Here is a 27332-nt window from a genome sequence, read left to right on the forward strand (position 1 = left end):
TTTAAAGGGTAGTGTGAGTGAGTTCATTCTCATGTTTTGGGTGAACTATTCATTTAAAAGCAGCACGTATTGCTCAAACACTCAGAAACATTTCAACAAACCCAAGCTGGACCGTGTTCAGCTTTACATTCACAGCAACTCCCCCAGCAGTTGACGGAAATAAAATAAATGTTTTCAAAGAAAAGGAGTTCTGCCAATGACTTCTGCGTTCGCTCAGTCTGAACGACTCCAGTGAAAACCCTTAGCTTGCAGTCTCTGAATCTGCTCCTGCGAGTACTGCAGTGTTGTTTCCACCATGAAGATTAATCCATCAAAACCTGCTGTGGGTTCCCAGAATAACAACACTTAGTTATATGAACGTTAATAGCGTTTCTAAATCACTCCCCATTCTGTCCACAGGTTTGATTTACGGACATGAACATGCTGAAGTTTTAATGTCTTATGATTATGAACTACTTCCGCTTTAGAACACTGATGAAAGCGTCTTTTGGGACGTCGATGTTTCCAACACGCCGCATTTTCTTCTTTCCCTCAGCTTGCTTCTTGAGTAGTTTCATTTTTCGTGTAATGTCACCGCCGTACTAGGAAATAAACATAAACGAATCAGCAGTTCATTAAATAAAAAACAAACAACAACAAAAAAAGAAAGTCTGAGATCTTTAAAGGTCCCATACATGTGCATTATTTAATTTAGTGTGAAAAGAGGATGTAAACCAAATCCTCCTCTTTCTGTACTTGCTTATGAAAGAATAAATAAAAGTTTCTTTTATAACACCCAATAGTACACTGTAGTTTGTATGAGCAAAATTTTTCTTCCTACTATGGAGATCAATGCAGGCCAGCAACCAACATTCTTCAAAATATCTTCTTTTTGTGTTCTTTCCTACTATGGAAGTCAAACTGTGCCAGCAATTAACATTCTTCAAAATGTCTTTCTTTTGTGTTCTTTTCTACTATGGAAGTCAATGCATGCCAGCAACTAACATTCTTCAAAATATCTTTTTTGTTTTTTTCTTACTATGTAAGTTAATGTGTCACAGCACGTAACATTCTAAAAAATATCTTACTTTTGTGTTCTTTCTTAATATTAAAGTCAATGCATGCCACAAACAAACATTCTTCAAAATATCTTCTTTTTGTTTTTTTTCTCCTACTATGGAAGTCAATCTGTGCCAGCAAGTAACATTCTTCAAAATATCTTCTTTTGTGTTCTTTCTTAACATTGAAGTCAATGCATGCCAGAAACAAAAATTCTTCAAAATATCATTTTTTGTGTGTTCTTTTTTACTATGGAAGTCAATCTGTGCCAGCAACTAACATTCTTCAAAATATCTTTTTTTTGTGTGTTCTTTCTTACTATGGAAGTCAATATGTGCCAGCATCTAACATTCTTCAAATATCTTCTTTTTGTTTTTTTTTTCCTACTATGGAAGTCAATCTGTGCCAGCAAGTAACATTCTTCAAAATATCTTACTTTTGTGTTCTTTCTTAATATTAAAGTCAATGCATGACACAAACAAAAATTCTTCAAAATATCTTCTTTTGCAATCTTTCCTTATATGGAAGTCAATTAATGCCAGCAACCAACATTGTTCAAAATATCATCTTTTTTTTCCTACTATGGAAGTCAATCTGTGCCAGCAAGTAACATTCTTCAAAATATCTTCTTTTGTGTTCTTTCTTAACATTGAAGTCAATGCATGCCAGAAACAAAAATTCTTCAAAATATATTTTTTGTGTGTTCTTTCTTACTATGGAAGTCAATATGTGCCGGCAACTAACATTCTTCAAAATATCTTCTTTTTTTTTTACTACTATGGAAGTCAATATGTGCCAGCATCTAACATTCTTCAAAATATCTTTTTTTTTTACTACTATGGAAGTCAATATGTGCCAGCATCTAACATTCTTCAAAATATCTTTTTTTGTGTGTTCTTTCTTACTATGGAAGTCAATATGTGCCAGCAACTAACATTCTTCAAAATATCTTCTTTTTTTACTACTATGGAAGTCAATCTGTGCCAGCATCTAACATTCTTCAAAATATCTTTTTTGTGTGTTTTTTCTTACTATGAAAGTCAATATGTGCCAGCAACTAACATTCTTCAAAATATCTTCTTTTTTTTTTTACTACTATGGAAGTCAATATGTGCCAGCATCTAACATTCTTCAAAAAATCTTCTTTTTTTTTACTACTATGGAAGTCAATATGTGCCAGCATCTAACATTCTTCAAAATATCTTCTTTTTTTTTTACTACTATGGAAGTCAATATGTGCCAGCATCTAACATTCTTCAAAATATCTTCTTTTTTTTTTACTACTATGGAAGTCAATATGTGCCAGCATCTAACATTCTTCAAAATATCTTTTTGTGTGTGTTCTTTCTTACTATGGAAGTCAATATGTGCCAGCAACTAACATTCTTCAAAATATTTTCTTTTTTTACTACTATGGAAGTCAATATGTGCCAGCATCTAACATTCTTCAAAATATCTTCTTTTTTTCTATTATGGAAGTCAATCTGTGCCAGCAAATAACATTCTTCAATTTATATATATATATATTTGGTGTACTTACACATTTTGCTAGAACATTCTTTCGGAAAGCTTTGATCCTAAACGAGGGAGACACAGATTAAGAGGTGTGTTCATTTTTAGGTTATTTTCTTGCTAATAAGTTTGCACAGTATATCACTTACGTTTCTCGAGCGATGATCTTGCTGCCGATGGCGGCCTGCACTGCGATCTCAAACATCTGTCTGGGAATGGATTCGCTCAGTCTTTCACATATGGCTTTGCCCGAACTGTATGCTTTATCTCTGAACACAACAAGAAACCGCAGCTTGTGTCCATTATTACCAACCACATTGATGGGAAAATGATGTGCATATATTTCCAGTTCAATTCAACAAGTAGAATTGTCCTAACTACCCCCCTAGCGGCGCCCCTGCCTGAATTACCGCACAAAATATACGTTAACCTGTGTATATTGCACCATAAGAGCTCAAATATCTTACTTATGAACGATAACAGCGAGTTCCTCCACTGGTTGCCCGTTGAGTAGAAAGTCCATCTTGATCAAATCAGCGGCCTCATAACCAGCATCCTCATAATCAAAACTAGGGTGAAAAAACAGCGTGAAGTGAATGTAGTAAAATATACTGTCATAAAAGAGACGGGCTAACCTGGCGTATCCTGATGACATGGACTTGAGCTGGTCGTAAAAGTCTACCACGATCTCATTTAGAGGGAAAACGTACTTCATCATCACCCGATGGTCATCAATGTAGACCATGTTCTTCTGAATGCCCCTGCGACCCTAAATAAGGCAGAAAAGTGCATTGTGGGTCATTACACAGGTAAAACTCCAAACTTGTGTCCACAGAGTCACTGAATCTGCCAGCAAGAGTATGTTTGATATTTTTAACAGATTTTACAACACTGATTTCATTTATTAAATACCTCAGGGCAACAAGATGTGCTTCTGTGTGAGTATTGTATTTGAAGAGTCTTGCTAGCAACATGATAAACATTCTAGAAACAAGCTAATTCATGCTAGCATTGTGCTAACTATGATAGCAAGATGTTAATTCATGTCAAGAATGTGTTAACTGTGCTAGAAGCATGGCAGCAGCAAGCTAATTCATGCTAGCAATGTGCTAACCATGATAGCAACATGTTAATTTGTGTCAAGAATGTGTTAACTATGCTAGAAGCATGGCAGCACTAAGCTAATTCGTGCTAACCATGATAGTAACATTTTAATTCATGTCAAGAATGTGTTAACTATGCTAGAAGCATGGCAGCACTAAGCTAATTCGTGTTAGCCATGATAGTAACATTTTAATTCATGTCAAGAATGTGTTAACTATGCTAGAAGCATGGCAGCAGCAAGCTAATTCATGCTAGCAATGTGCTAACCATGATAGCAACATGTTAATTTGTGTCAAGAATGTGTTAACTATGCTAGAAGCATGGCAGCACTAAGCTAATTCGTGTTAACCATGATAGTAACATTTTAATTCATGTCAAGAATGTGTTAACTATGCTAGAAGCATGGCAGCACTAAGCTAATTCGTGTTAGCCATGATAGTAACATTTTAATTCATGTCAAGAATGTGTTAACTATGCTAGAAGCATGGCAGCACTAAGCTAATTCGTGTTAGCCATGATAGTAACATTTTAATTCACGTCAAGCATGTGTTAACTATGCTAGAAGCATGGCAGCTGCAAGCTAATTCATGCTACCAATATGCTAACCATGAAAGCAATGTGTTAAATATGCTAGAAACATGGCAGCAGCAAGCTAATTCATGCTAACAATGTACTAACCATGATAGCAACATGTTAATTCATGTGAAGAATGTGTTAACTAAGCTAGAAACATATTTTTACATTTTTAGTATGTTGCTAAAACATTTAGTATGTTGCTAATTATTTTGCTAGCACATTTATGTTGTTTTAGCAAATTAATGTTTAAAATGTTGCTATGTTATAATGTTAATTCTAACATGTTAGTATGAGCTAATTTTTTTAAATATGACCAACAACAATGTCCACAGTGTGAAAACTACATACTTAACATGCTAACAGGCAAAACTAAATATTAAACGGGTTAACAACATCACATCCTAGCAACAAGATGTGCTTCTGTGTAAGTATTGTATTTAAACCCACTTGAAAGACTAAAGCTTGCTAGCAACATAACAAACATGCTAGAAACATGGAAGTAACATGTTATTAGTAAGTAGTATGTTAACAACATGTTAATTCTTGTCAGGAATGTGTTGTGTTAATTATGTGCTTGTTGTTAAAATATTATGTCGCTATTGTGCTTTACCCTAAGAATGTCACTACCATGTTATAACAATGTTAAGTTAAATAATAAAACATGCTAACAACATGCTAAAAATACATGCTAGCAAGAGCTAAAACACTTCAAATGTGATCAACAAAAGGTTCATTATTTCTAGTATTTTGTTTTTAACAATTTTTTGCACATTTAAAAATATTTAGTAAGCTGCAAACATGTTTTATCAGTATGAACATGGTACAAACAGAATATTCATACTAACCAACTTGTTATTTGTGTAAACAATGGATTAACCATGTAGGAAAACATACATAAACACTATCATAGCATAAACTATGTTAGCATTTTTTACATACTTTAACAAATATTAATACATGTTAAATATGGTTGTAAAAATATTACATTGTGGTAAAACAGGCTAGAAATGTGCTAATTCATTTTAATAATGCGCTAACCATGCTAATTCATGTCAAGAAGACTATTAACTATGATAGAAAACACATTGTAACTATTTTGTATTATGTTGCTAACATGTTTTAACATCATTGACATGCTAAGAACATGGTTAACATCGTAGAAACATAGCATAGTCATGCTACCAACGTGTTTACAATGCCAGTAGCATGTTCATTTATGTTAGCATATATTAGCCATACAAATAAAACTTGTTTTTGCCCGTTAATAAAACGATATAAATTATGATAGCATAATTTATTTTGTTAGCATTTGTTTTTACATACTTTAACGAACACTACTAAATGTTAAATATGATGTGAAAATGTTAGCAAGAACTAAAACATGCTAGAAATATGCAACATGTTAATTTGTTTTAATGATATGCTAACCATTCTATCAACAAGCTAATTCATGCTACCTTAGTGCTAAAGCACATTATCAACTAAACGCAATGCTAACAAAAAAAGATTAACATCATAATCAACACGAGTTAATTCATGAATTGTAGAGTGTAGAGGTCGCGTAGTGTGTATTCGAGCCTTTAGCAATTCCGATATTTAGCAGTACAGTCATCCAGAAAGGATCTCACCTGACACAGAGTCATGATCTTCCCAGTGAAGTCGTCCGGAGCGATGATGGTTCCCGTCACCATGGGTTCTAGATACTCCAGCACCTTTGACTTATCAGGGAACTGAGCAGGGTTGATGATGGTGATCACTTCCTCTCCATATTCCTAAAAAACAAGCACTTCATTGAACAAAAATCTATTCTTCAACATATATTTATTTCCTATAGTGAAGTGTGTGTTTATTGTGTCAGGCTTAACACTAAATGATATTCAAAAGTTACCCAGATAGTCAATTATTTCTGGTAGAAATTTCAAGTGCAGTGACCGGTTACATAAAAATTAAGACTTCCCTTTTTTTTTTTTTTTGGAAATAGGAGTTTTACAGGGTCTGGCGGGAGCATTTTTAGCTTAGCTTAGCATAAATCACTGAATCAAATTAGACCATTAGCATCTCGTTACAAAAAAAGAAAGAAAAAAAAAAGACTTAATCATTTTCTTGTTTAAAGCTTGACTGTTCTGTATCTACATCGTGTACTAAGACTGACGGAAAATGAAAAGTAATAGTTTTTGATCGAAATGCTAATGGTCTAATCCGATTCAATTATTTATGCTAAGCTAAGCTAAAAGTGCTCCCACCAACAGAAAATTAAAACTTGGTATTTTCTCGGCTAATATATCTACACTGTAAAAAAATTATATGAAATTAGTCCTGACAACATATGTTTTCAGGTCATTGTAACCTATTAAACTAAGTTAATCATGTTCTTCTAACTTAATTTTATAAGTTACGCAAGCTGTTTTTTTAAATAATTATTTTTCGGGGTTTTCACCTTTAATTGATAGGACAATATAGAGCATTGACAGTAAAGTGTGGGGAGCAGAGAGAGGGGAAGGATCATCATAGGATCACGAGGCGGGAATCAACCTCGGGTCGCCGTGAGCACAGGAGTGCATGTGTCGACGCACTAACCACTACACCACTGGCGTCGACACACAATCTGTTTGAAGTCAGTTTAACATAAGTTTAATGGACTCATAAAGTTAATTTGATTGAGCTTAAAAATTTAAGGCAACCAGGATTTTTTTACAGTGTAGGAACTATACTCATATTCTGGCGTAAAAATCAAGGAATATTGCTGCAGTACCATGGCTGCAGCAGGGGCTCTGATATTACGTCTGAAGTTCCTTGATCATTACACCAGAATAAAAACTTTATTTGAAATGTCTGACCGAGATGCTAATGGTCTTATCCAATTCAATGTTTTATGCTAAGCTAAGCTAAAAGTGCTCCCACCAGACCAGGAGTTGGGCTGAATGGATTCAAAAATGGTAAAACACAACTTCAACTCTAGGGGAGTTGAAAATTCTGCCTATTTCCAAACAAAAGTGGAGTGTTCCTTTAAGATAAGAAATCCCTTAGTTATAAGGTTAAGGGTAAAACTTGGGTGGAAAGAAAAAAGCCTAAGGGTCAACTTAAGACTGTCATTAAGTATTCCCCTTGAACTATCTAACTTATCCCTTAAGCGTAGCTACAAAGTCCCATTTAAGTAACCAAAACAGCTCCACTGGGTCAACTTAAACTCATGGAAATCATAAATAATCATTTATGCTATTAAACTGTTAATATTAACTATTAATCCAAACTGTTGCTGTTTAGCAAAGGCTGGCTTTGTGTTTATGTTCAGTTTACTGTGAGTTGCGTTTATTATAGCAATCGAGGCACCCATTACCGTATGTTGCCAGAAACTACAGTGACATGCGTAAGTGTCAAAGTTAAGAAGTTTGCTTCAGGGAGTCAATTACTAAAAGGTTCACCCAAAACTGATGATTCTGTCATTATATTCTCACCCCTTCACTTGTTCCAAACCTGTTTTAAGTTCCTTCTTCTATTGAACACAAAAGAAGATATTTTGAAAAATAACCTGTAACCATTGACCTCCATAGTATTTGTTTGTCTTACAATTGATGGAATTGGTTATTCATTTTCTGTCATTCTTCAAAATATCTTCTTTTGTGTTCAACAGAAAAAGTCAAAGGAACCACTTGAGTAAATAGTGAGTAAATTTGTCTTTTTCTGTAGTTGAACTATTCCTTTAAGGGCTTTTATGCAACCAGGAAGAGATCTGTGCATATTTTAATGGCTGATATTACACACAATCCATAATAATACCCACAATACTGTGCGTTGGGTGAGGATTTGATCATTTAAGGTGTTTTAGCACACTGTTTTAAAGTTTCTTAGGCATTCTGGGGTATTTTTGCAGCGAGTTGCTACTCAGATGTTCTGCTTGTTTTTCAGCAAATTGACACAGATTCTCACCTTTATGAGTTTGGCAGATGCCAGCACGGCCTTGTACGGTACAGTCGGTGCTGTTATTATCACCGATGCATTGTACTCCTGCTCTAAACGCTGGTTAAACACCTCCATGTGCAGCAAACCCAGAAATCCCAGCCTGGGAGAGACAAAGAGAAATGTACTTCTATAACTAATTTAAAACTGAAACACTCAAGCTGATCTGTCCGTGTTTGTGTTCGTACCTCCATCCGGCCCCCAGAGCCAGACTGCTGTCTTTCTGAATGCTCACACTGGAATCATTGAGCGTCAGTTTCTCCAAAGCGCTGCGCAAGGCTGTGTATTCTGATTGGTCCATGGGATACATGCCTAAAAGTGTTACACAACTCTAGATTTAATTCACTGTAATTCTAACCCTCAAAGTCCAAATGAAATCAAAACTATTAAATCCAAATATCCAATTAATAATCCATTGCGGTTTAGCAAAGGTTCTAACCCTCAAAGTCCAATTGAAATCCAAACTAACCATATTGATTTTGTTAGCTCGCATTGCTAGTTTTGTGGTGAAAAGTCATTAAGAAAAAAAGTAGTTTGCATTTGTAATCTTTAATTAAAATCTGAAAATGCACTTCCTGTTTGTTTTCAGTTGATTATGTCAAAGTCCCTTCAAGGTAAAGTCTAGATCAGATATGCGGCCGGCCGGAAGTGCGATATGCATATTAATAAAGTATAATTTTTTATGACACTGTATAACAATAATTTATATTTTTACAGTACTGTGACGGTTGGGTTTAGGGTTGGGGTGGGGGTTAAAATATACAATTTATTGGGTAATTTAATAGATAACATAAATAATACTCGGTACAACTGTTTTTACGTTACTGTGACGGTTGGGTTTAGGGTTTGCGTGGGGGTAGACGTTAATAAAATACAATAAATGGGAAATTTAATAAATAATAGACATAATTGTCATTAACCTCCGGCTGCAAACGTATCCGATCTAGCAAAAACCTCCCTTGAAGGCAAGTCATTTCACTCGGCGGCCATCTTTGAAACGTCTCTCGGGCAGTAAGCTCAGCCATTCTGTCTAAATGGGGAAACATCAAATTCTCCAAAACTATTGGCCAAGCTTACAAATACATTATGTAGTTGGAATTCATCAATGAAATTAAGCAACTGTCTCATAGGTATCGTTTCAAAACATTCGAATCAAACAAAATCTGCATATTTTCAGGTTGCCCGAGCTAATGCACACGTGCACTCAAAAGGAAAGAGATCAAGACACCAACCTCATTTACGGCCGTTCTACACATTATCATCCTCTGAATAATCCTTCGCTGATCGCGCTGCTTTTCTGAAGTAATCTACAACTTGGTCTTGATGGCGAATCTCATCCAGAAACGAATTTGACATTCGTTTCATACAAATTACAAAACCAGAAAATGTTTGTTTGCAAGAGCACTTGCTTCATTTAAAAGCACAGATTTCAGGCTTTATCTGGATATATTTTTTATGTCTGTGAAGCAAATATTCGCTAAGATTCCAGTGTGTTTGTTGACCACCAAATTGTTCTAAAAGCACATGTCTGGTACGAGCTTTCCCCTGGAGAAATGTCAGTCTATACAGATCGGTAATTGGCTCCTGTATTAGTAGGCGGGGCTTTATTCGCCATATTGACCGTTACACTCTTCCCCATTCAAAACTCTACGAGTGACACGTCTTGTGTATTCTATAGTCTTTGATTACGTCTGTCTGAGGTATTGGGCGTGGCTGACATATTTAACCACGCCCCTCCAACTGTCAGTTTTGACAACAAGTAGAAATGGTGAGCAGGAGGAGTCTGTTAGGTTGTAATAACTCTCCCCAAACCCTTTTCCTGATCTTTCGGAATGAAATGCCTACTTTACTACATCCAATCATCTACTATCATCAGTACATCAATCATTACTACGTCAGTAGAAAAAAAAAAACAAGCCACGCCCACTGTTTTCTCATTTAATATTCCGTTTCTCTAGGAACAGCGTCATAATATGAAGTTTATTTCAGTATTTTGATGTACTTCCAACTAAAACAGATTAAGTAGGGGGCAGAGCTTTCTTTTTTCCAGATCATTCCCCCTTTGCTAACGAACAGTAAAAGGGGCGTGGTTAAGAATATTGTGGGTAAAGAATCAAACAGACATCATCAAAGAAGGAGCCAATCCAAACGCAGAAGCAAAGGATCAGACTTTGATTGAAGATTACCAAAACTAAATTTTCTTCAACTTGCATGGATTAATTGTCCACTTAAAGAATAACAATGTGCGATAGCAAATATAAACACTGTACATTTTGATTTCACACCAACTTTAACTAGATTTATTATAACCTGGGGCTGGTTTTAGAAACACACCTGCAAACACCATGGGTTTGGCTGGTTTGAACCCAGGAAGCGCCTCCACTGGCTGTTTATGGAGGTAAAGAGTGTCTCCGATCTGGGCCTCCTTCACTTCCTTCATCCCTGCGATCACATAACCCACCTGCCCGGCATACCTGAGGGCAAAGAGGTCACAGGTTAAACGAGTGAAACTGACAGCTGTCTGAAACCTGAAAAACACTTTCTTCTTAGGGTGTATAGGGTGTATATTCTTAGGGCTTGCAAAGCTTTAATGGAATACTTCCTTCCACTTTCACTTTTACAGCTCCTCTAGAGTTAAATAGTTGAGTTTTACCATTTTTTAATCCATTAAGATAATCTCTGTGTCTGCTGGGAGCACTTTTAGCTTAGCTTAGCATCAATCATTGAATCAGATTAGACCATTAGCGTCTCACAAAAAAAAATCCAACAAGAGTTTCAGTCATTTTCCTATTTTTATTCATGACTCTTCTGTCTTTAGATCGTGTACTAAGGCCGACCGAAAATGAAAGGTGGCTATTTTCTAGGCCCATATGGCTAGGAGCTATACTCTTATCCTGTTGTAATAATCAAGTATCTTTGCTGCAGTACCATGGCTGCAGCAGGGGCAATGATTGTTTTTTTAACAGCAGAAGACACTCTAAGCTAGTTTTTAACATCAGATGGCGCTCTTGGCTAGTTTTTAAACAGCAGAGGGAGTTTGAGGCTAGTTTTTACAACAGAGGAAGCTCTAGGCTAGTTTAGGTAACTTTTTAACTGCAGAAGGCACTCTAAGCTAGTTTTTAACAGCAGATGGCACTCCAGGCTAGTTTTTAAACGGCAGTAAGTGCTCTATGCTACTTTAGGCTAGTTTTAAACAGCAGAGAGTGCTTTAAGCTAGTTTAGGCTAGTTTTTAACAGCAGAGGGCACTCTAAGCTAGTTTAGGGTAATTTTTATCAGGAGATGGTGCTGTACGCTACTTTCTAACAGCAGAGGGCATTCATGGCTAGTTTTTAACAACAGAGTGTGCTCTAGCCTAGTTATTAACAACAGAGGGTGCTCTGGCCTAGTTATTAATAACAGAGGGTGCTCTGGCCTAGTTATTAACAACAGAGGGTATTCTAGGCAAGTTTAAGATGGTTTTTAACAGCAGAGGGTGCTCTGGCCTAGTTATTAAGAGCAGAGGGTGCTCTAGGCTAGTTTAGGATGGTTTTTAACAGCGGAGGGTGCTCTAGCCTAGGTATTAACAGCAGAGGGTGCTCTGGCCTAGTCATTAACAGCAGAGGGTACTCTAGGCTAGTTTAGGATCGTTTTTAACAGCAGAGGGTACTCTAGGCTAGTTTAGGATCGTTTTTAACAGCAGAGGGTGCTCTAGCCTAGGTATTAACAGCAGAGGGTGCTCTGGCCTAGTCATTAACAGCAGAGGGTACTCTAGGCTAGTTTAGGATCGTTTTTAACAGCAGAGGGTACTCTAGGCTAGTTTAGGATCGTTTTTAACAGCAGAGGGTGCTCTAGCCTAGGTATTAACAGCAGAGGGTGCTCTGGCCTAGTCATTAACAGCAGAGGGTACTCTAGGCTAGTTTAGGATCGTTTTTAACAGCAGAGGGTACTCTAGGCTAGTTTAGGATCGTTTTTAACAGCAGAGGGTACTCTAGGCTAGTTTAGGATCGTTTTTAACAGCAGAGGGTACTCTAGGCTAGTTTAGGATCGTTTTTAACAGCAGAGGGTGCTCTAGCCTAGGTACTAACAGCAGAGGGTGCTCTGGCCTAGTCATTAACAGCTGAGGGTACTCTAGGCTAGTTTAGGATTGTTTTTAACAGCAGAGTGTGCTCTAGCTTAGTTTTTAACAGCAGAGGGCGCTCTAGGCTAATTTAGGCTAGTTATTAACAGCAGACAGCACTCTATGCTAGTTTTTAACAGGAATCGTAACTTTATTAAGTATTATTTTAGGTTCAAGTGGTGTTTGTAAGGAATAAGATGCAAGCAGAGTACAGCTGTTTGTAAAGCATACAGGACCTGGTAACATCTGCTGGTAAAAACTGAGCTCAAGATAGCGTCACATTTTTTCCCCCAAATGACTTATCTCCACAGAGTAAGCGAGACTCTCACAGTGTTTCTGTGGGGTGTTGGTCGGGTCTCAGGATGCCCAGCTCATTGACCTCAAACGACTTTCCCAGGTGGGCAGAAACAATTCTGTCTCCTCTGGAGACCCGTCCACCGAACAGAGCGATGTTGGCCACGACTCCTCTGTAATGGTCGAAGGTGGAGTCAAAGACAAGGCCTTTAAATGGATCCTCCACTCTCACTGCTGGACTGAAGCAGACAGAAACAAATCAACTTCACATCATCGCAAAAACACATGAAACTAAAACAACAAACGCTTTTTAGGAGGGACATTTTTCTCTGTAAATTAAAAAGCTTTTTATGCTAATGAGAGGAATTTTGTCCCTCAGGTGCAATGTTTGTGCTTAAAATAGCTAAGTTATGAAGGAAGACGTTATGAAGGGAATGCAGCGGAGCCGGTTTAAAGAAACCACATGATGATGATTTACCAAAACAAACTGAAAACTTCCTGTAAAGTTTCCCATCCTTTCATGATGGCAAGTGCCTTATAATTATTCACATGAAATAAACACACATGCGGATGCGGAAAGCATCATATCAACAGTACAAGTCACCATCCCCCCAATCACCATCATGAACAGCACTGTGGCTGCAGTAGAGTCATTCAGATTCCTGGGCACCACCATCTCTCAGGATCTGAAGTGGGACATTCATATAGACTCTATTGTGAAGAAAGCCCAGCAGAGACTGTACTTCCTTCGTCAGCTGAGGAAGTTCAACCTGCCACAGGAGCTGCTCGTACAGTTCTACTCAGCTGTCATCCAATCCATCCTCTGCACTTCAATCACTGTCTGGTTCGGCTCAGCTTCCAAAACCGACCCCCGGTAGACTACAGCGAATAGTCCGGACTGCTGAACGAATCACTGGCACAACCCTTCCTTCACTTCAAGAACTGTACTCTTCCAGAGTGAGTAAAAGGGCTCGCAAAATCACTCTGGACGCCTCACACCCAGCACACTACCTGTTCGAACTGTTACCGTCTGGTCGGCGCTTCAGAGCACCAAGCACAAAAACAGCCAGACACAGGAAAAGTTTCTTTCCTCAGGCGATCTACCTTATGAACAGTTAAATATTCCACTACTGTGCAATAAATATGTGCAATACTTTCTCATACGCACTTGTACACAGCACCTTATATCAATATACAATGCAATACCTTCTACATTCGCACTTGTACACAGCACCTTATAACTTGTATATTTATAACAATCTGTACATACAACTCAACATCCAGGTTTCTTCACTAACCGCATCTGTTTAATGTTTATCATTTTTATTTTATTTCATATTTATTTTGTGTTGTCACTTGCCACTTTATGTACACTGGAAGCTTCTGTGGCCAAAACAAATTCCTTGTGTGTGTGTGAAGCACACTTGGCAATAAAACTGATTCCGATTCTGAAGTTAATATGCAGGAACTTCAATGTTTACATTCATTTAAAATTTAAATGTGCAGAAAACGAAGCCTGTTTTTAAGACTATGTTTTTGTTGTTTACAGTAGAATAAAATAATGAATTTAATGATTAAAATATTTGTTTTCACAACTAAAATACAAAGGTTTTTTTTTAACAGCATAAAGACATTACAGTATAATCGCATGTGATTTTTATGTCATCCAATACAGTTCAAAGATTTAGCGTCAAGTTCTTTTATCTTTTATATTTATATTTTTATTGTAGACATTTTATTCAGCCAATGATGATCAAAAGTGACAGCAAACATTAATAAATTAACAGAGACATTTATAAATTAAAATAGTGCTGTTTTCAAATTTCTGCTTGCAAAATAGTCAAAACTTTTACTTTTTTTATACAGAAAGTGCATTAATGGGTACTTTAAATAAAAAAGGTATTAGTATTCCTTTTGACAAACTTCAAATTGAAAGATTTGATGTAATTGTCATTACTGTATACTGTTATTTTATTTATGTTTTACTTATTTACTTTTTTAATGTGCTTATATATATACTTTTGTTAAGTTAACTGAAATTATATTTGTATTATAATATTATAAATGTTATCACCTTTACGTTTGTTATGAATTTAGCCTTTGATGCTGAAATGGCATTAAAACAATTTATAAATATTGTACTTTAGTGTGATTTAATGTTAATTATGGCAGAGATGATCTTGTATGCTAACAAACAGTGACCTCTTGTGGAGAAAAGTGATACTGATACTCACGGAGGAATCCGCTTGACCACCTCTAGGAGAACTTGCTCCACATTTGTACCCAGTTTTGCAGAAATCTAATTAAAAGAAATCAAAGGTATGAAAATCTTAATGAATACAGACATTTGCATGTCAAAAACGGCACATCAAGGGGTCCTCAAGCATAAAAAAAAGCTTTAATTTTCTCCCTCTGACAATCAGAGCATAAACTAATGACTATCGATATTTACAGAATAAAATATCAATAAAATAAAATGTCATTCATTTTATGTTCCAATAAATTGTGCCAGACAAACTAACAAATATTAAAGAATAGACTCAAACACCTTTCAAAATCTTTAGACTTTGTCCACTGTATTATCTTTGCAACTTTACCCATTTGTTTAGCAAGAATCTTTAAATCCTTTCAAATTTAATAATATGATCGATAATACATTTATATATTCCAATAAATACAGATCAAAATAAGTATCAATTTTATGTAATAGTATCTGTTACACTGGAAATGAAAATTATGTCATCTGTATTTTGATATTTATACAAAAATGCAGGTAGACAGTTTGCATTTAATATGTTAATCTACTCAAATAAACATCCTTGTGTACATTTAAGTTGATACAGACAAAAATAGAAACAGAAATAGACAATAGAAAACAGAAATAGACCACCAGAAAATGTAAATTTACTCATCGTTTACCCCTCCCCCCCTTTTTAAGTGGTTCCAAACCTGTTTGAGTTTCTTTCTTCTGTTGAACAGAAAAGAAGATATTTTGAAGAATGTTAGAAACTAGTAACCATTGACGTCCATGGTAGGAAAACAATTACTATGAAGTTAATGTTACATGTTTCTAACATTCTTCAAAATGTCTTCTTTTGTGTTCAACAGAAAAAAAAGATATTTTGAAGAATGTTTGAAACTGTTAACCATTGACTTACATATAGTAGTAGGAAGAACAAATACTATGAAAGTCAATAGTTACTGGTTTCAATCATTCTTCAAAATATTTCCTGTTTGAGTTTCTTTCTTCTGTTGAACAGAAAAGATATTTTGACGAATGTTAGAAACCAGTAACTATTGACTTCCATAGTGAGAAGAAAATCAATTACTGTGAAAGTCAATGGTTACAGGTTTCTAACATTCTTCAAAATATCTTCTTTTGTGTTCAACAGAAGAGAAGATATTTTGAAGAATGCCAGACACTGTTAACCATTGACTTACATACAGTAGTGGGAAAACAAATACTATGGAAGTCAATGGTTACTAGTTTCAATCATTCTTCAAAATATCTCCTTTTGTGTTCAACACAAAAGAAGATATTTTGACGAATGTTAGAAACCAGTAAATATCGACTTCCATAGTGGGAAGAAAATCAATTATTGTGAAAGTCAATGGTTACAGGTTTCTAACATTCTTCAAAATATCTTCTTTTGTGTTCAACAGAAGATATTTTGAAGAATGTCAGACATTGTTAACCACTGACTTACATACAGTAGTGGGAAAACAAATCTTATGGAAGTCAATGGTTACTGGTTTCAATCAACATATCTCCTTTTGTGTTCAACAGAAAAAAAAGATATTTTGAAGAATGTTTGAAACTGTTAACCATTGACATACATACAGTAGTGGGAAAACAAATACTATGGAAGTCAATGGTTACTAGTTTAAATCATTCTTCAAAATATCTCCTTTTGTGTTCAACACAAAAGAAGATATTTTGACCAATGTTAGAAACCAGTAACTATTGACTTCCATAGTAGGAAGAAAAACAATGGTTACAGGTTTCTAACATTCTTCAAAATATATTCTTTTGTGTTCAACATAAGGAAAGTTATTTTGAGGAATGTTAGAAACTGGTAACTATTGACATCCATAGCTTGAAAAACAAATACTATGAAAGTCAATAGTTACTGGCTTCTAACATTCTTCAAAATATCTTTTTTTTGTCTTCAACAGAAGAATGTTGGAAAATGGTAACCACTGACTGCCATAGTAGGAAAAACAAATATTATGGAACTCAGTGGTTACAGGTTTCAATCATTCTTCAAAATATCTTCTTTTGTGGTCAACATAAAAAAAGTAGACACTTTGCATTTAGTTTTAAGCCTTATACAAATAAGTTTTATTGTGTGTATTTGATAAAGACCCTAAAATGTTGTTGACTCATAAATAGATCACTCATAAATGTGAAAGTACTCACGAGTTAGTGTTTCTTTCTTCTGTTGAAAACAAAAGGAGATATTTTGAAGAATGTTAGAAACAAACCAATAACCATTTACTTCCATAGCAGAAAAAAACAAATACTACAGTCAATGGTTACAGGTTTCCATCCTTTTTCAAAACATCTTCTTTGGTGTTCAACAGAAGAAAGAAAGTCAAAGAGGTTGGTGTAAAGTAAAGGGCGAGTAAACGACATCAGAACGTTCAATATTGTGTGAACTGTCCCTTTAAGAGTTGTTTGAGTAGCACTTACCCTGATGCACTCTTCCTTTGGAATATCAAAGACTGTTTCGATCTGCTTCTCCACTCGCTCCGGATCAGCATTTTTCAAATCAATCTGAACATTTAAAGGACAAAATCATTAAAATGCCAAATGATGAAAGACCATTTGTGAAGGGGAGCAGCTATAGTTAAAGTCAGTGAAGAAATAAAAGCAACAAGTGACTAACAAAATGACTATTAGCTGATAAATGACTATCATAACAACTGACACACATGACATCTATATATATATATATATATATATATATATATATATATATATATATATATATATATATATATATAACAATAAATTCTACACATGCATATAAGCACTTATGACTTTCCTAAATCTGAGATATCTAAAAATACAGTACACATAATACACTGACTGTGTAGAGAGCAAATAGAAGGACACGCTCTCGGTAATGTCTACCTTGTTTATCACAGGGATGATTGCAAGTTGAGCCTCAAATGCCAGGTAGAAGTTGGCAACCGTTTGAGCTTGAATTCCCTGTAGTTTTGAAATAAAACAATACAATATTTTTGTATAGTTAATTATAAAATGTACTTACAGGTAATCATAAAGTAATCATCATGTATTTACAGTTGGAGGCAAAATGATTAGCCCTCCTGTAAAGTTTGAATTATTTTTCAAATATTTCCGAAGTGCTGTTTAACAGAAAGAAGATTTTAGTTTTAATAACTCATCTCTAATAACTGAATTATTTTATCTTCGCCATGATGACAGTAAATAATATTTTACTAGATAATTTTATAGATACTAATATTCAGCTTAAAGTGACATTTAAAGACTTAACTAGGTTAATTAGGCAAGCCATTGGACAACAGTGGTTTGTTCTTTAGCCAAACGAAAAGAACAATTGTCAAGGGGGCTAATAAAATTGACTGTAGCATTATATATACACTGAAAAAAATATTAAAATAGTTTTAATAACTAATTTCTAATAACTGATTTCTTTTATCTATGTCATGATGACAGTATATAATATTTGACTAGATATTTTTCAATTAGGTTAACTAAGCAGGTTAGGTTAATTAGGCAAGTTATTGTATAACGATGGTTTGTTCTGAAGACTATTGGAAAAAATTTAGCAAAAAGGGGCTAATAATTTTGACCTTAAAATATATATAAAAAAAATGTAAAACTGCTTTTATCCTAGCCGAAATAACAAATAAGACTTTCTCCAGAAGAAACAATATTATCAGACATACTGTGAAAATTTCCTTGCTCTGTTAAACATAATTTGGGAAATATTTCAAAAAGAAAAAATTCAAAGGGGGGCGAATAATTTTGACTTCAACTGTTTGTATGCTTCGTTAAAAATCAACTGGGAAATATAAAAAAATTTAAATAAATTTCAGAGAAGTGCGAGTTATTTTGTCTTCGACTGTATGCTGATAAGTACACAAGGAGCTTACTGTAAATAAACGTTAATACATAAATAAAATAAAAATAAAAAAAAGGGGGGGGGGGCTATTAATTCTGACTTCAACTGTATTATAAATAAATGCAAATATTATCCGGAAAAAAATTGCTGTGAAATTGTAAAAAAATAAAAAGTGGCTTGAGAACTAACTGAGTACCAAAACGTTTTTTAGTTTAGTTTAAGAAATGTTAAACAGAAACATGAAAATATCAGAAGTTTATAAAGTTGCCTAATGCAGATACAAAAAAAGCGTAACTAAACAAACTAAATTAATAAAAATAAAGGCTAAAATACTGAAATAAAAAATAAACAAATACTGGTGTGTGCACATACATTGATAAAATAAACACTGGGAAAAACATTTGATTCTATAAAGTAATAAATAATACAGTAACACTTTATTTTGATGGCCTATTTGAGTATTATTAGACTGTCTGCTTGATATCTGTTGATACTGCTCCATCAACAGACATTTAACTGACTATAAGAAACTTTACATAGATATGAAGAGTTTTACCTGATTTGCATCTACAATAAGCAGAACTCCTTGGCATGCGGATATAGACCGTGATACTTCATAGCTGAAGTCAACATGGCCCTAAAATACAATATTGCAAAAGCTTTAATTATTTGATTATTATTTTTGATTATTATTGTTAAGAGTGCAAAACATACAGCATATACAGTAAACACAGAACACATGAACAGCAACAGAACAGAAATGGAAACATGTGTATAATGTCTATAAACAGCATCGACAATCACAATAATATTGGTAGTATTAAAATAGTATTAAGCATTCATAGAGATGACTTTGCCATCAGTAATATCAATAATACTAAAGATAATAATAATAATAATAATAACAATAATAATAATAATAATAATAATAACAACAATAATAATAATAATAATAATAATAATAATAATAATAAAGATGCTATAACAATAGTTATTATGGAAAACAGAACAAAACAATGGCATAAAAGCTGCAGCTAATCTGGCTTTATGGCACATACTATGGTGACTCCACCATCAGTGATGTTCATAAGTCTATTCTCACCGGTGTGTCGATGAGATTGAGCAGGTAAGTCTGTCCTAGGTGCTGGTAGAAAAGGGAAGCGGTCTGAGCTTTAACGGTGATTCCTCGTTCTCTCTCCACCTGCAGTTTATCCAGGACCTGCTTGTTGCTTGCCGTCTTTGCAATGGCTCCTGCTCAGACCACAAACGAAAAGAGAGACATCTGACGAACTGTAATGCTTTCAAAACTCAGATAAATGATGGTCGTTTAAAAAGAAAGAGTCACCTGTCATCTCCAGCAGACGGTCTGCTAAAGTGCTCTTGCCGTGATCAATGTGAGCAATGATGCTGAAGTTTCGAATTCTCTCCGCAGGAAACCGTGACATGTCGAAGGTCTCCTGTAAAAATAAGAAGTCAAATCCAGTCTCCAGATGCACTCAAGTTAAGAAAAGTATCATCTACAACAGGAATAAATCACCATATACTCTTAAAATGCTAGGATGTTGTACCCAAATATGAGCAAACACGATGTTGGGTTTATTATTTTTTTTAATTGAACTTAAAAGGGACCTACTATGCTCTTTTTTACAAGCTGTAAAAGAAGTCTCTGGTGTCTCTAGAGTGTGTATGTGAAGTTTCAGATCAAAATACCTCACACATAATGTTTAATAACTCTTTGAAACTGCCCCTTTTAAGCTTTGATCAAGGCTGTGCTGTTTTGGTGGCTGTCGCTTTAAATTCAAATGAGATTGTGCTCTTTTCAAAAGAGGGCGGAGCTACAAGCGGGAAAACAGGACTAATATTATCTCTGTGGAAAACTGAAAATGTCAGAAGAAGTGTCTCAGAAGGCAGTCTATGCAGACTACAGTGTACAGTGCATCCTAAAACTAGTGGTGGGCAAAGCGAGGCTTCGTGAAACACTGAAACAGTCAAAGCAAATGTGTCGAAGCTTTCGAAACCCGCCCCTTGTGGTCATTTTTCATGTATTGCACTGGAACAGTTTCAGCAAAGAACAGTCCAGCAAATTGAGCTATCAAACCCAACTTTGTAGATTCGAATCTTCAACTGATATAGTGGAGTGGTTAGGGTTTCTGACTACCGTACTGGGATAGTAGGTTCGTATCCAGGCTGTTACAGCTTTTTAAAATGCTTTAATATCAGTTTGAAATGCTTTATTCTTGTATCGTTTAGTTTCAACATTGGTTTGACATCAGAATAAACACTTTGTGAATAAATATGTCTTGTTTTGGTCATAAAACAGGGTTGCTGCTAGATTAGAGACGGTTGTGGCTGGAAGTTAACAGGAATTATTTATATTAGTCATTAAATTCCCCATTGTATTCTATTAACGTCTACCCAAAACCTAATCCCAACCATCACAATACTGTAAAAATATTAATTATTGTTTTACAGCGTTACAAGAATGATGCTAAATTGATGGCGTATCAGCTGTATTCTATCTAGACTACACTATAAACCAGTAACATGATTAAAATAAATAAAATCATGATTTCGGAGTATTTGTACAAGTCGGGATTCGAACCCAAAAGTTATTTGATGCATAGTAACAACGTTCACACTCACGGTCCACCATACCATATGACACGGAAGTTTTGGTGACTCTGTCATTCAAACGCAGATTCGCCAGGTCTCGAAACACTTCTGAAATGCCTGATGATTTGAATCGCTTTAGTCACGTGACCAGGTGTTTAGAAACACTTTAGTCATGTGACCTGAGTGTTTCGGATCATGCTTCGGTGCAGTGTTTCCAAAGACTTGTGCTTCGGGATCTCGACACTGTGTCGAAACATCAGTTTCACGTCTGCAATCCCTACCTAAAACTCGACATTTATAATGCGTCTTAGTCGCTGACATTATTTTCAGCAGGTACAGTGTGAAAACTCTAATGGCAGAAAGCTGCTTCTCACAAGACTGAGACCCAGTGTGGTCTTTGCTGATTTTAGCGACCTTCGGATGGTAGGGTCAGAATGTGGCATTAACAACATGAAAGCATGGATCCATCCTGCCTTGTATCAACCGTTCAGGCTGCTGGTGGTGGTGTAATAGTGTGGGGGATATTTTCTTGGCACACTTTGGGCCCATTAGTACCAATTGAGCATCGTGTCAACACCACAGCCTACCTGAGTATTGTAGTTGACCATGTCTGTCTTTATGACCCATCTTCTGACAGCTACTTCCAGCATGATGACGAGCCTCGTCATAAAGCGCAAATCATTTCAGACTGGTTTCTTGAACATGAACTGCAGCCACGCCACCGTTTTCAGATGTTTTCGTTTCCCCCCATCCACACTAACATTGAGCAGCAGTGTTTTAAAGTGAAAACGGCCTCTTCAGTGTTTTCAAAAAGCCCTGTTTTCTGTTCTCGAAAACTCTGTGGTAGTGTGGACAGAAGGCATAACTGTAGCAAAACTTATGCATTTTAAAACGAAAACATATTAGTGTAAACTGGTTCTCAGACTGCTTTCTTGAACATGACAATGAGTTCACTGTACTCAAATGGCCTCCACAGTCACCAGAACTCAATCCAATAGAGCACCTTTGGGATGTGGTGGAACGGGAGATTGGCATCATGGATGTGCAGCCGACAAATCTGCAGCAACTACGTGATGCTATCATGTCAATATGGAGCAAAATCTCTGAGGAATATTACCAGTACCTTGTTAAATATGCCACGATGGATCTTTTTTTTTATTGTGTGTTATTTGTATATTGTATTTGTATAGTGTGTATTTACCATGGTACTTTGAATATTCCTCTGAATTAGCATGCAAGAATGACTTCAAAACAACTTTAGCACTATTTAATTGACTGAACAGAGTTCTACTTTGATAGTCATTGGCTACTAATCTGATTTCATTATTTAGTATTAGCAAAGACTACTTTTCTGAAATTATATTATTAAGGAGAAAATCAGAATGTGTGAATATCAAACCAACATTATCTCAATCTATGGTTCTGTAAACAAGTTAAATCAGCACATTTACCTTCTCTGTCGCAGATGAGCTGAAGTCTCTGACAGAACCGAGGCTCTTTATCCACCTGTGTCTGAATACTGTAATGTTATAGGTACAGCCCTGAAACCTGCGTTTAACGCGGCATACTTTAATATCTGTAAAGCGTTTAATAAAGGGCAGAAAGAGCCCGTGGGGTCTAAATAGCGACATCATGTCTACCAGCTCAATGACATGTAATTCATGAACATTGAAGCGATATTATGACGTTAAATTGCATTTTGATCTTTTACGACCGAAAAAGAATCGTAACATTAAAATACACATTCATTCAGTGATAAGAAACAGTTAGGTCTCGATTGTGTACTCCAGTGTGACAGCTACAGTGCGCCGCCATGTTGAAACAACGTCAACACGTCACGTGCTACTGTGGTAAAGTATGGGAAATGTAGTTTTTTTTTCTAAAAAAGCGTTAGCTCAAAAAACTATAAGATTAATGTCATTTCTTTTAAATATTCATTCATTCATTCATTCATTCATTCACCTTTCTTCGGCTTAGTGCCTTTATTCATCTGGGGTCACGACAGCAGAATAAACCGCCAATTTATCCAAGCATATGTTTTACACAGCAGATGCCCTTCCAGCTACAACCCAGTACTGGGAAACACCCATACACTACGGCCAATTTAGTTTATTCAATTCAGCTATAGCGCTTGTCTTTGGACTGTGCAGTAAACCGGAGCACACGGAGGAAACCCACGCCAACACGGGAAGAACATGCAAACGCCACACAGAAATGCCAACTGACCCAGCCAGGACTCGAATGACCTTCTTGCTGTGAGGTGACAGTGCTAACCACAATGCTATTTTATGACCAAATATGTTGTAGGGCAACTGAATATATCTGACAAATTTAATGTAGGCTACTAATACAAACAAGAAGGGACACTTGTTTTCAAGAAAAGTGGTAGGCTATCCATGTAAGTGCAAAATGCAATGGAAAAAGAAAATCAGCTGTAAATGTTGTAGAGGCCTACTGTAAAAAATAATAATAAAAAGTTAAAACAACGATTAAAATGACTTAATTCTTCCAGATGTAGTGTGTGGTTTATATATATATATATATATATATATATATATATATATATATATATATATATATATATATATATATATATATATATATATATATATATATATATATATATATATATATATATATATATATATATTTGCATATATAATTTGGGTTTTAGTGTAGTTTCATTTCAGTCCTGTTTTACTTGTACAATAAGTTATAGCAAGATTAATATTAATAAAAACAGTAAAAAGAATAAGAAAAGATGATATAATTCTGAAAACTTTTACTCTAAATAAAACTTTTGAACTATTGTGTATAATAATATTGTGTATATGACTCACATGAGCTTGGAGGACTGCATCCATGCATCTCTGCAGTACGTGACTCAAATCATTAATTAATAAAGTCATCTGGAATGGCAAAGAAAGCATTCTTGCAGGACTCCCAGAGTTCATCAAGATTCTTCAGATTCATCTTCAATGCCTTCTCCATCATCTTACCCGAGACATGCTCAATAATGTTCATCTCTAGTGACTGGGCTGGCCAATACTGGAGCACCTTGACCTTCTTTGCTTTCAGGAACTTTGATGTGAAGGCTGAAGTATGAGAAGGAGCGCTATCCTGCTGAAGAATTTGCCCTCTCCTTTGGTTTGTAATGTTAATGGCAGCACAAATGTCTTGATTCCTCAGGCTGTTGATGTTCGTCTGCAGTCTCTCGCACGCTCCCATACTGAATGTAACCCCGAACCCTGATTTTTACTTCACCAAACTTGACAGATTTCTCTAAGAATCTTATATCCATGTGGGTTCCAGTAGGTCTTCTGCAGTATTTCAGATGATTGGGATGCAGTTCAACAGATGATACACTGGAAACCTACTACTTTTCCAAATGATCAACTAGAAGTCAATATTTGTGGCTCTTACATGGGATCAACGACGACTTTTGTCAGGTATACTTTGGAAATGATTAATAATCAATTGACTCATAAATAAAAGGCTATCCCAAATGAAACCATGCAATTTTCTGCAAAAACTGCTGAACCCCAGTTAAACTTTTAATTCTTTCCCCTCAGCTGTTGGGTACATGCCGATGCTTTCCACAAGGTGTCCCCCTCAGCACAACAATTCATCAATCAGAGAGAAGAAGTGGGTAGAAAGTCATTACCATGGCAACATAACAGCCCACTCATAGTGAGTAGGTCCCTGTGAATATATTGCTTGAGTAAGAAATCAAATGAGAGCTGCTTTTTTTTCCTGCTGCTGATGGCTGACGGACGCCGCTTCATATTTATCACAGTCGTCAGGCCTCTGTGCGTTCCTGCACCTGTCACTTTCTTCATTGAGGGCCAAACTCTTATTTTATTTCATGATCGGATGCCTCTATAAAAGATATTTATAGAGCACATCTCATGAAAAGTGTTTGCAGCTGCGATCATGTTTGTGTGAAACCGCAGGAGTGTTTACGTACGTTATGCTGCGTGTAGGAATGAGCCATATAGTGTTTAATAGGAATTTATAATTAAGCATTCTGTGTGTTGATTGTGAATACATCGTGGGTGATTAATGAGAGATTTGATAAATTAATCTGCATTTTCGATAGTACAGACGTCTCGTCTTTCAGGAGTAAGACAACATTTCTCACTAGAAAGAGCTCGGGTACAGAGTAAACAAACAAAAACACATCTGTGGCGTGTTATTTTCCTGACATTCGAGCTCTTTTATTCATCGTGATTTTCTTTTCTTTTCATAAAGGGGAACAAAAGGAAAAGCTGCAGGGTTATGGGTTGAAATAGAGCTGGAAAAAAAAAACATCTTAAACCAGCCTAGGCTGGTTGGCTGGTTTTAGCTGGTCGACCAGCCTGGTTTTAGAGGGGTTTTGGCATTTCCAGCCTGGTCTTAGCTGGTCAGGCTGGAAAATGACCAGTTAAAACCAGCTTGACCAGCCTAGCCAGGCTGGGAATCCAGCCAAAACCAGCTATGTCCAGCTTAAACCAGGCTGGTCAAGCTGGTTTTAGCTGGATTTAGCTGGTCATTTTCCAGCCTGACCAGCTAAGACCAGGCTGGAAATAGCTGGAAACCAGCCTGGAAATGGCCAAAACCCCTCTAAAACCAGGCTGGTCAACCAGCTAAAACCAGCCAACCAGCCTAGGCTGGTTTAAGCTGGATTTTTCAGCAGGGGTGTGAAATCAAAAATTACAATGTTTATTTTGCTAGCATACATTGTTGTTCTTTAGTTAAGTTAACCTAATCCAAGTTAAGTTAATCCACTAAAAAAAAAAAAAGTTTGTTTAGGTAATCTTCAACAAAGACTATAGAATACACAAGACGTGTCACTCGTATACTTTTGAATAGGTAAACCTGTAAGGCTGCGTCCGAAACCGCATACTTCCATACTATACAGTACGCTAAACCCAGTATGCGAGCCGAGTAGTACATCTGAATTTATAAGCTGCGTATAGTTATTGGCACACTATACACTATGTACTTACACACTCAACAGCATAGTATATGTATGTAGTGTCGTCCCAAGTGGAGCACTAATGGTTTTTTACTAAGCGGAAATTCAAACCGTTTCCCTGATGACGTTTGTCGGTTGCCAAATCAGTGAAATAAATGACCAAACTATTAAATAATACCTGCCATGAGTATAACCGCTATCACCATCGAGAGGCTCTATAATCACTCTCATAGGAGAATTTTGCTTTCACCATCCAAAATAAATACAGTTATCCAACATGTCCGCCCTTTCCGCTAAGTGAGTAAACCTGCTGTCGGTGTGTGTGAAGTGTCCAGCATTACACACTTAATTTTACCGGTTGAATGAGTGCATCATCCTGGTAATTAAAATACACTTATTATTTTTAGAGTTTTCAGTGTGAACGCACTACTTACACTATTTATACTGCTAAATGGGCTGGAATGGTGCATATATGCGATTTGGGACGCACCGTTTGTCTTCAATCAAAGACTTACCACCGTCCCTTTTTAAAAATATTTTTTTACTGCAATTTTAGAACACAGAACATACAAGGGAAATAACAACATTATATTGACATCAAAATAAATAGAATAGGAAAGAAAAAATACAATTATTCAAAGACAAAATTGAAGGCTTTAAAATAATTACCAGATCTTTTTGCTTTGGTATTTTTTGTTTCTTTTATCGTACATAGGTAATGACCTATTTTTATTTTAAAGTGAGTAAAATTAGTTTATTTTTCACTGCCCATTTACATTTATGAATAAAATTTTTTTTCCATATATAATTAGCAAATTAACAGTATACCAAATTTTGAAGTCGACTGTAGTCTCTTAAAAGATAAAACATCTTTTTCTTTGAATTCCAATGCAATATTTGTACTCTGCTTAACAAAAAAGAAAAGATCACACTAAAACAATTGTGTATAAATACAATCTTAAAATAAATGAACAATACTCTCTTCTTTATCATTACAGAAAGCACATTTTAAATCAACATCTTTACAAATTTTTTCAATTACCTGTTTTACAGGATAAATACGATGAACAA

The 27332-nt window shown here is 35.6% G+C and overlaps 1 protein-coding gene across 2 annotated transcripts; it reads right to left on the reverse strand.

The window, feature by feature from the left end:
• guf1 (GTP binding elongation factor GUF1) lies at positions 1–23116 on the reverse strand. Of its 2 annotated transcripts, XM_056472816.1 has the most exons (18): positions 22756–23116; positions 20037–20148; positions 19794–19942; positions 19248–19328; positions 17716–17793; positions 17272–17355; positions 14813–14877; positions 12614–12817; positions 10522–10661; positions 8376–8499; positions 8158–8290; positions 5859–6002; positions 3186–3319; positions 3018–3119; positions 2700–2819; positions 2579–2615; positions 415–581; positions 1–320 (listed from the first exon to the last, which is right to left on the reverse strand). In XM_056472816.1, exons 1-17 carry the CDS (start codon positions 22936–22938, stop codon positions 453–455), a joined length of 2019 nt encoding a protein of 672 aa, XP_056328791.1. In that variant the 5' UTR covers positions 22939–23116; the 3' UTR covers positions 1–320; positions 415–452. The 2 variants fall into 2 exon arrangements, with proteins under 2 accessions (XP_056328791.1, XP_056328790.1); XM_056472815.1 differs by having other exon boundaries at positions 1–581.
• Positions 23117–27332: the final 4216 nt, after the last annotated feature.

Source organism: Danio aesculapii, chromosome 14 (assembly GCF_903798145.1).
Source record: "Danio aesculapii chromosome 14, fDanAes4.1, whole genome shotgun sequence".
NCBI lineage: Eukaryota > Metazoa > Chordata > Actinopteri > Cypriniformes > Danionidae > Danio > Danio aesculapii.

What these genes read in the sequence shown, in the direction of transcription:
- guf1 (XM_056472816.1), bottom strand. Translation starts at nt 22,938, where the DNA reads ATGATGTCGCTATTTAGACCCCACGGGCTCTTTCTGCCCTTTATTAAA. An exon ending in TCATCCCTGTGATAAACAAG is followed by an intron (nt 17,356 to 17,715) that starts GTAGACATTACC and finishes TTAAATGTTCAG; the next exon opens with ATTGATTTGAAAAATGCTGA. An exon ending in AAGATCATCGCTCGAGAAAC is followed by an intron (nt 2,616 to 2,699) that starts GTAAGTGATATA and finishes TCCCTCGTTTAG; the next exon opens with GATCAAAGCTTTCCGAAAGA.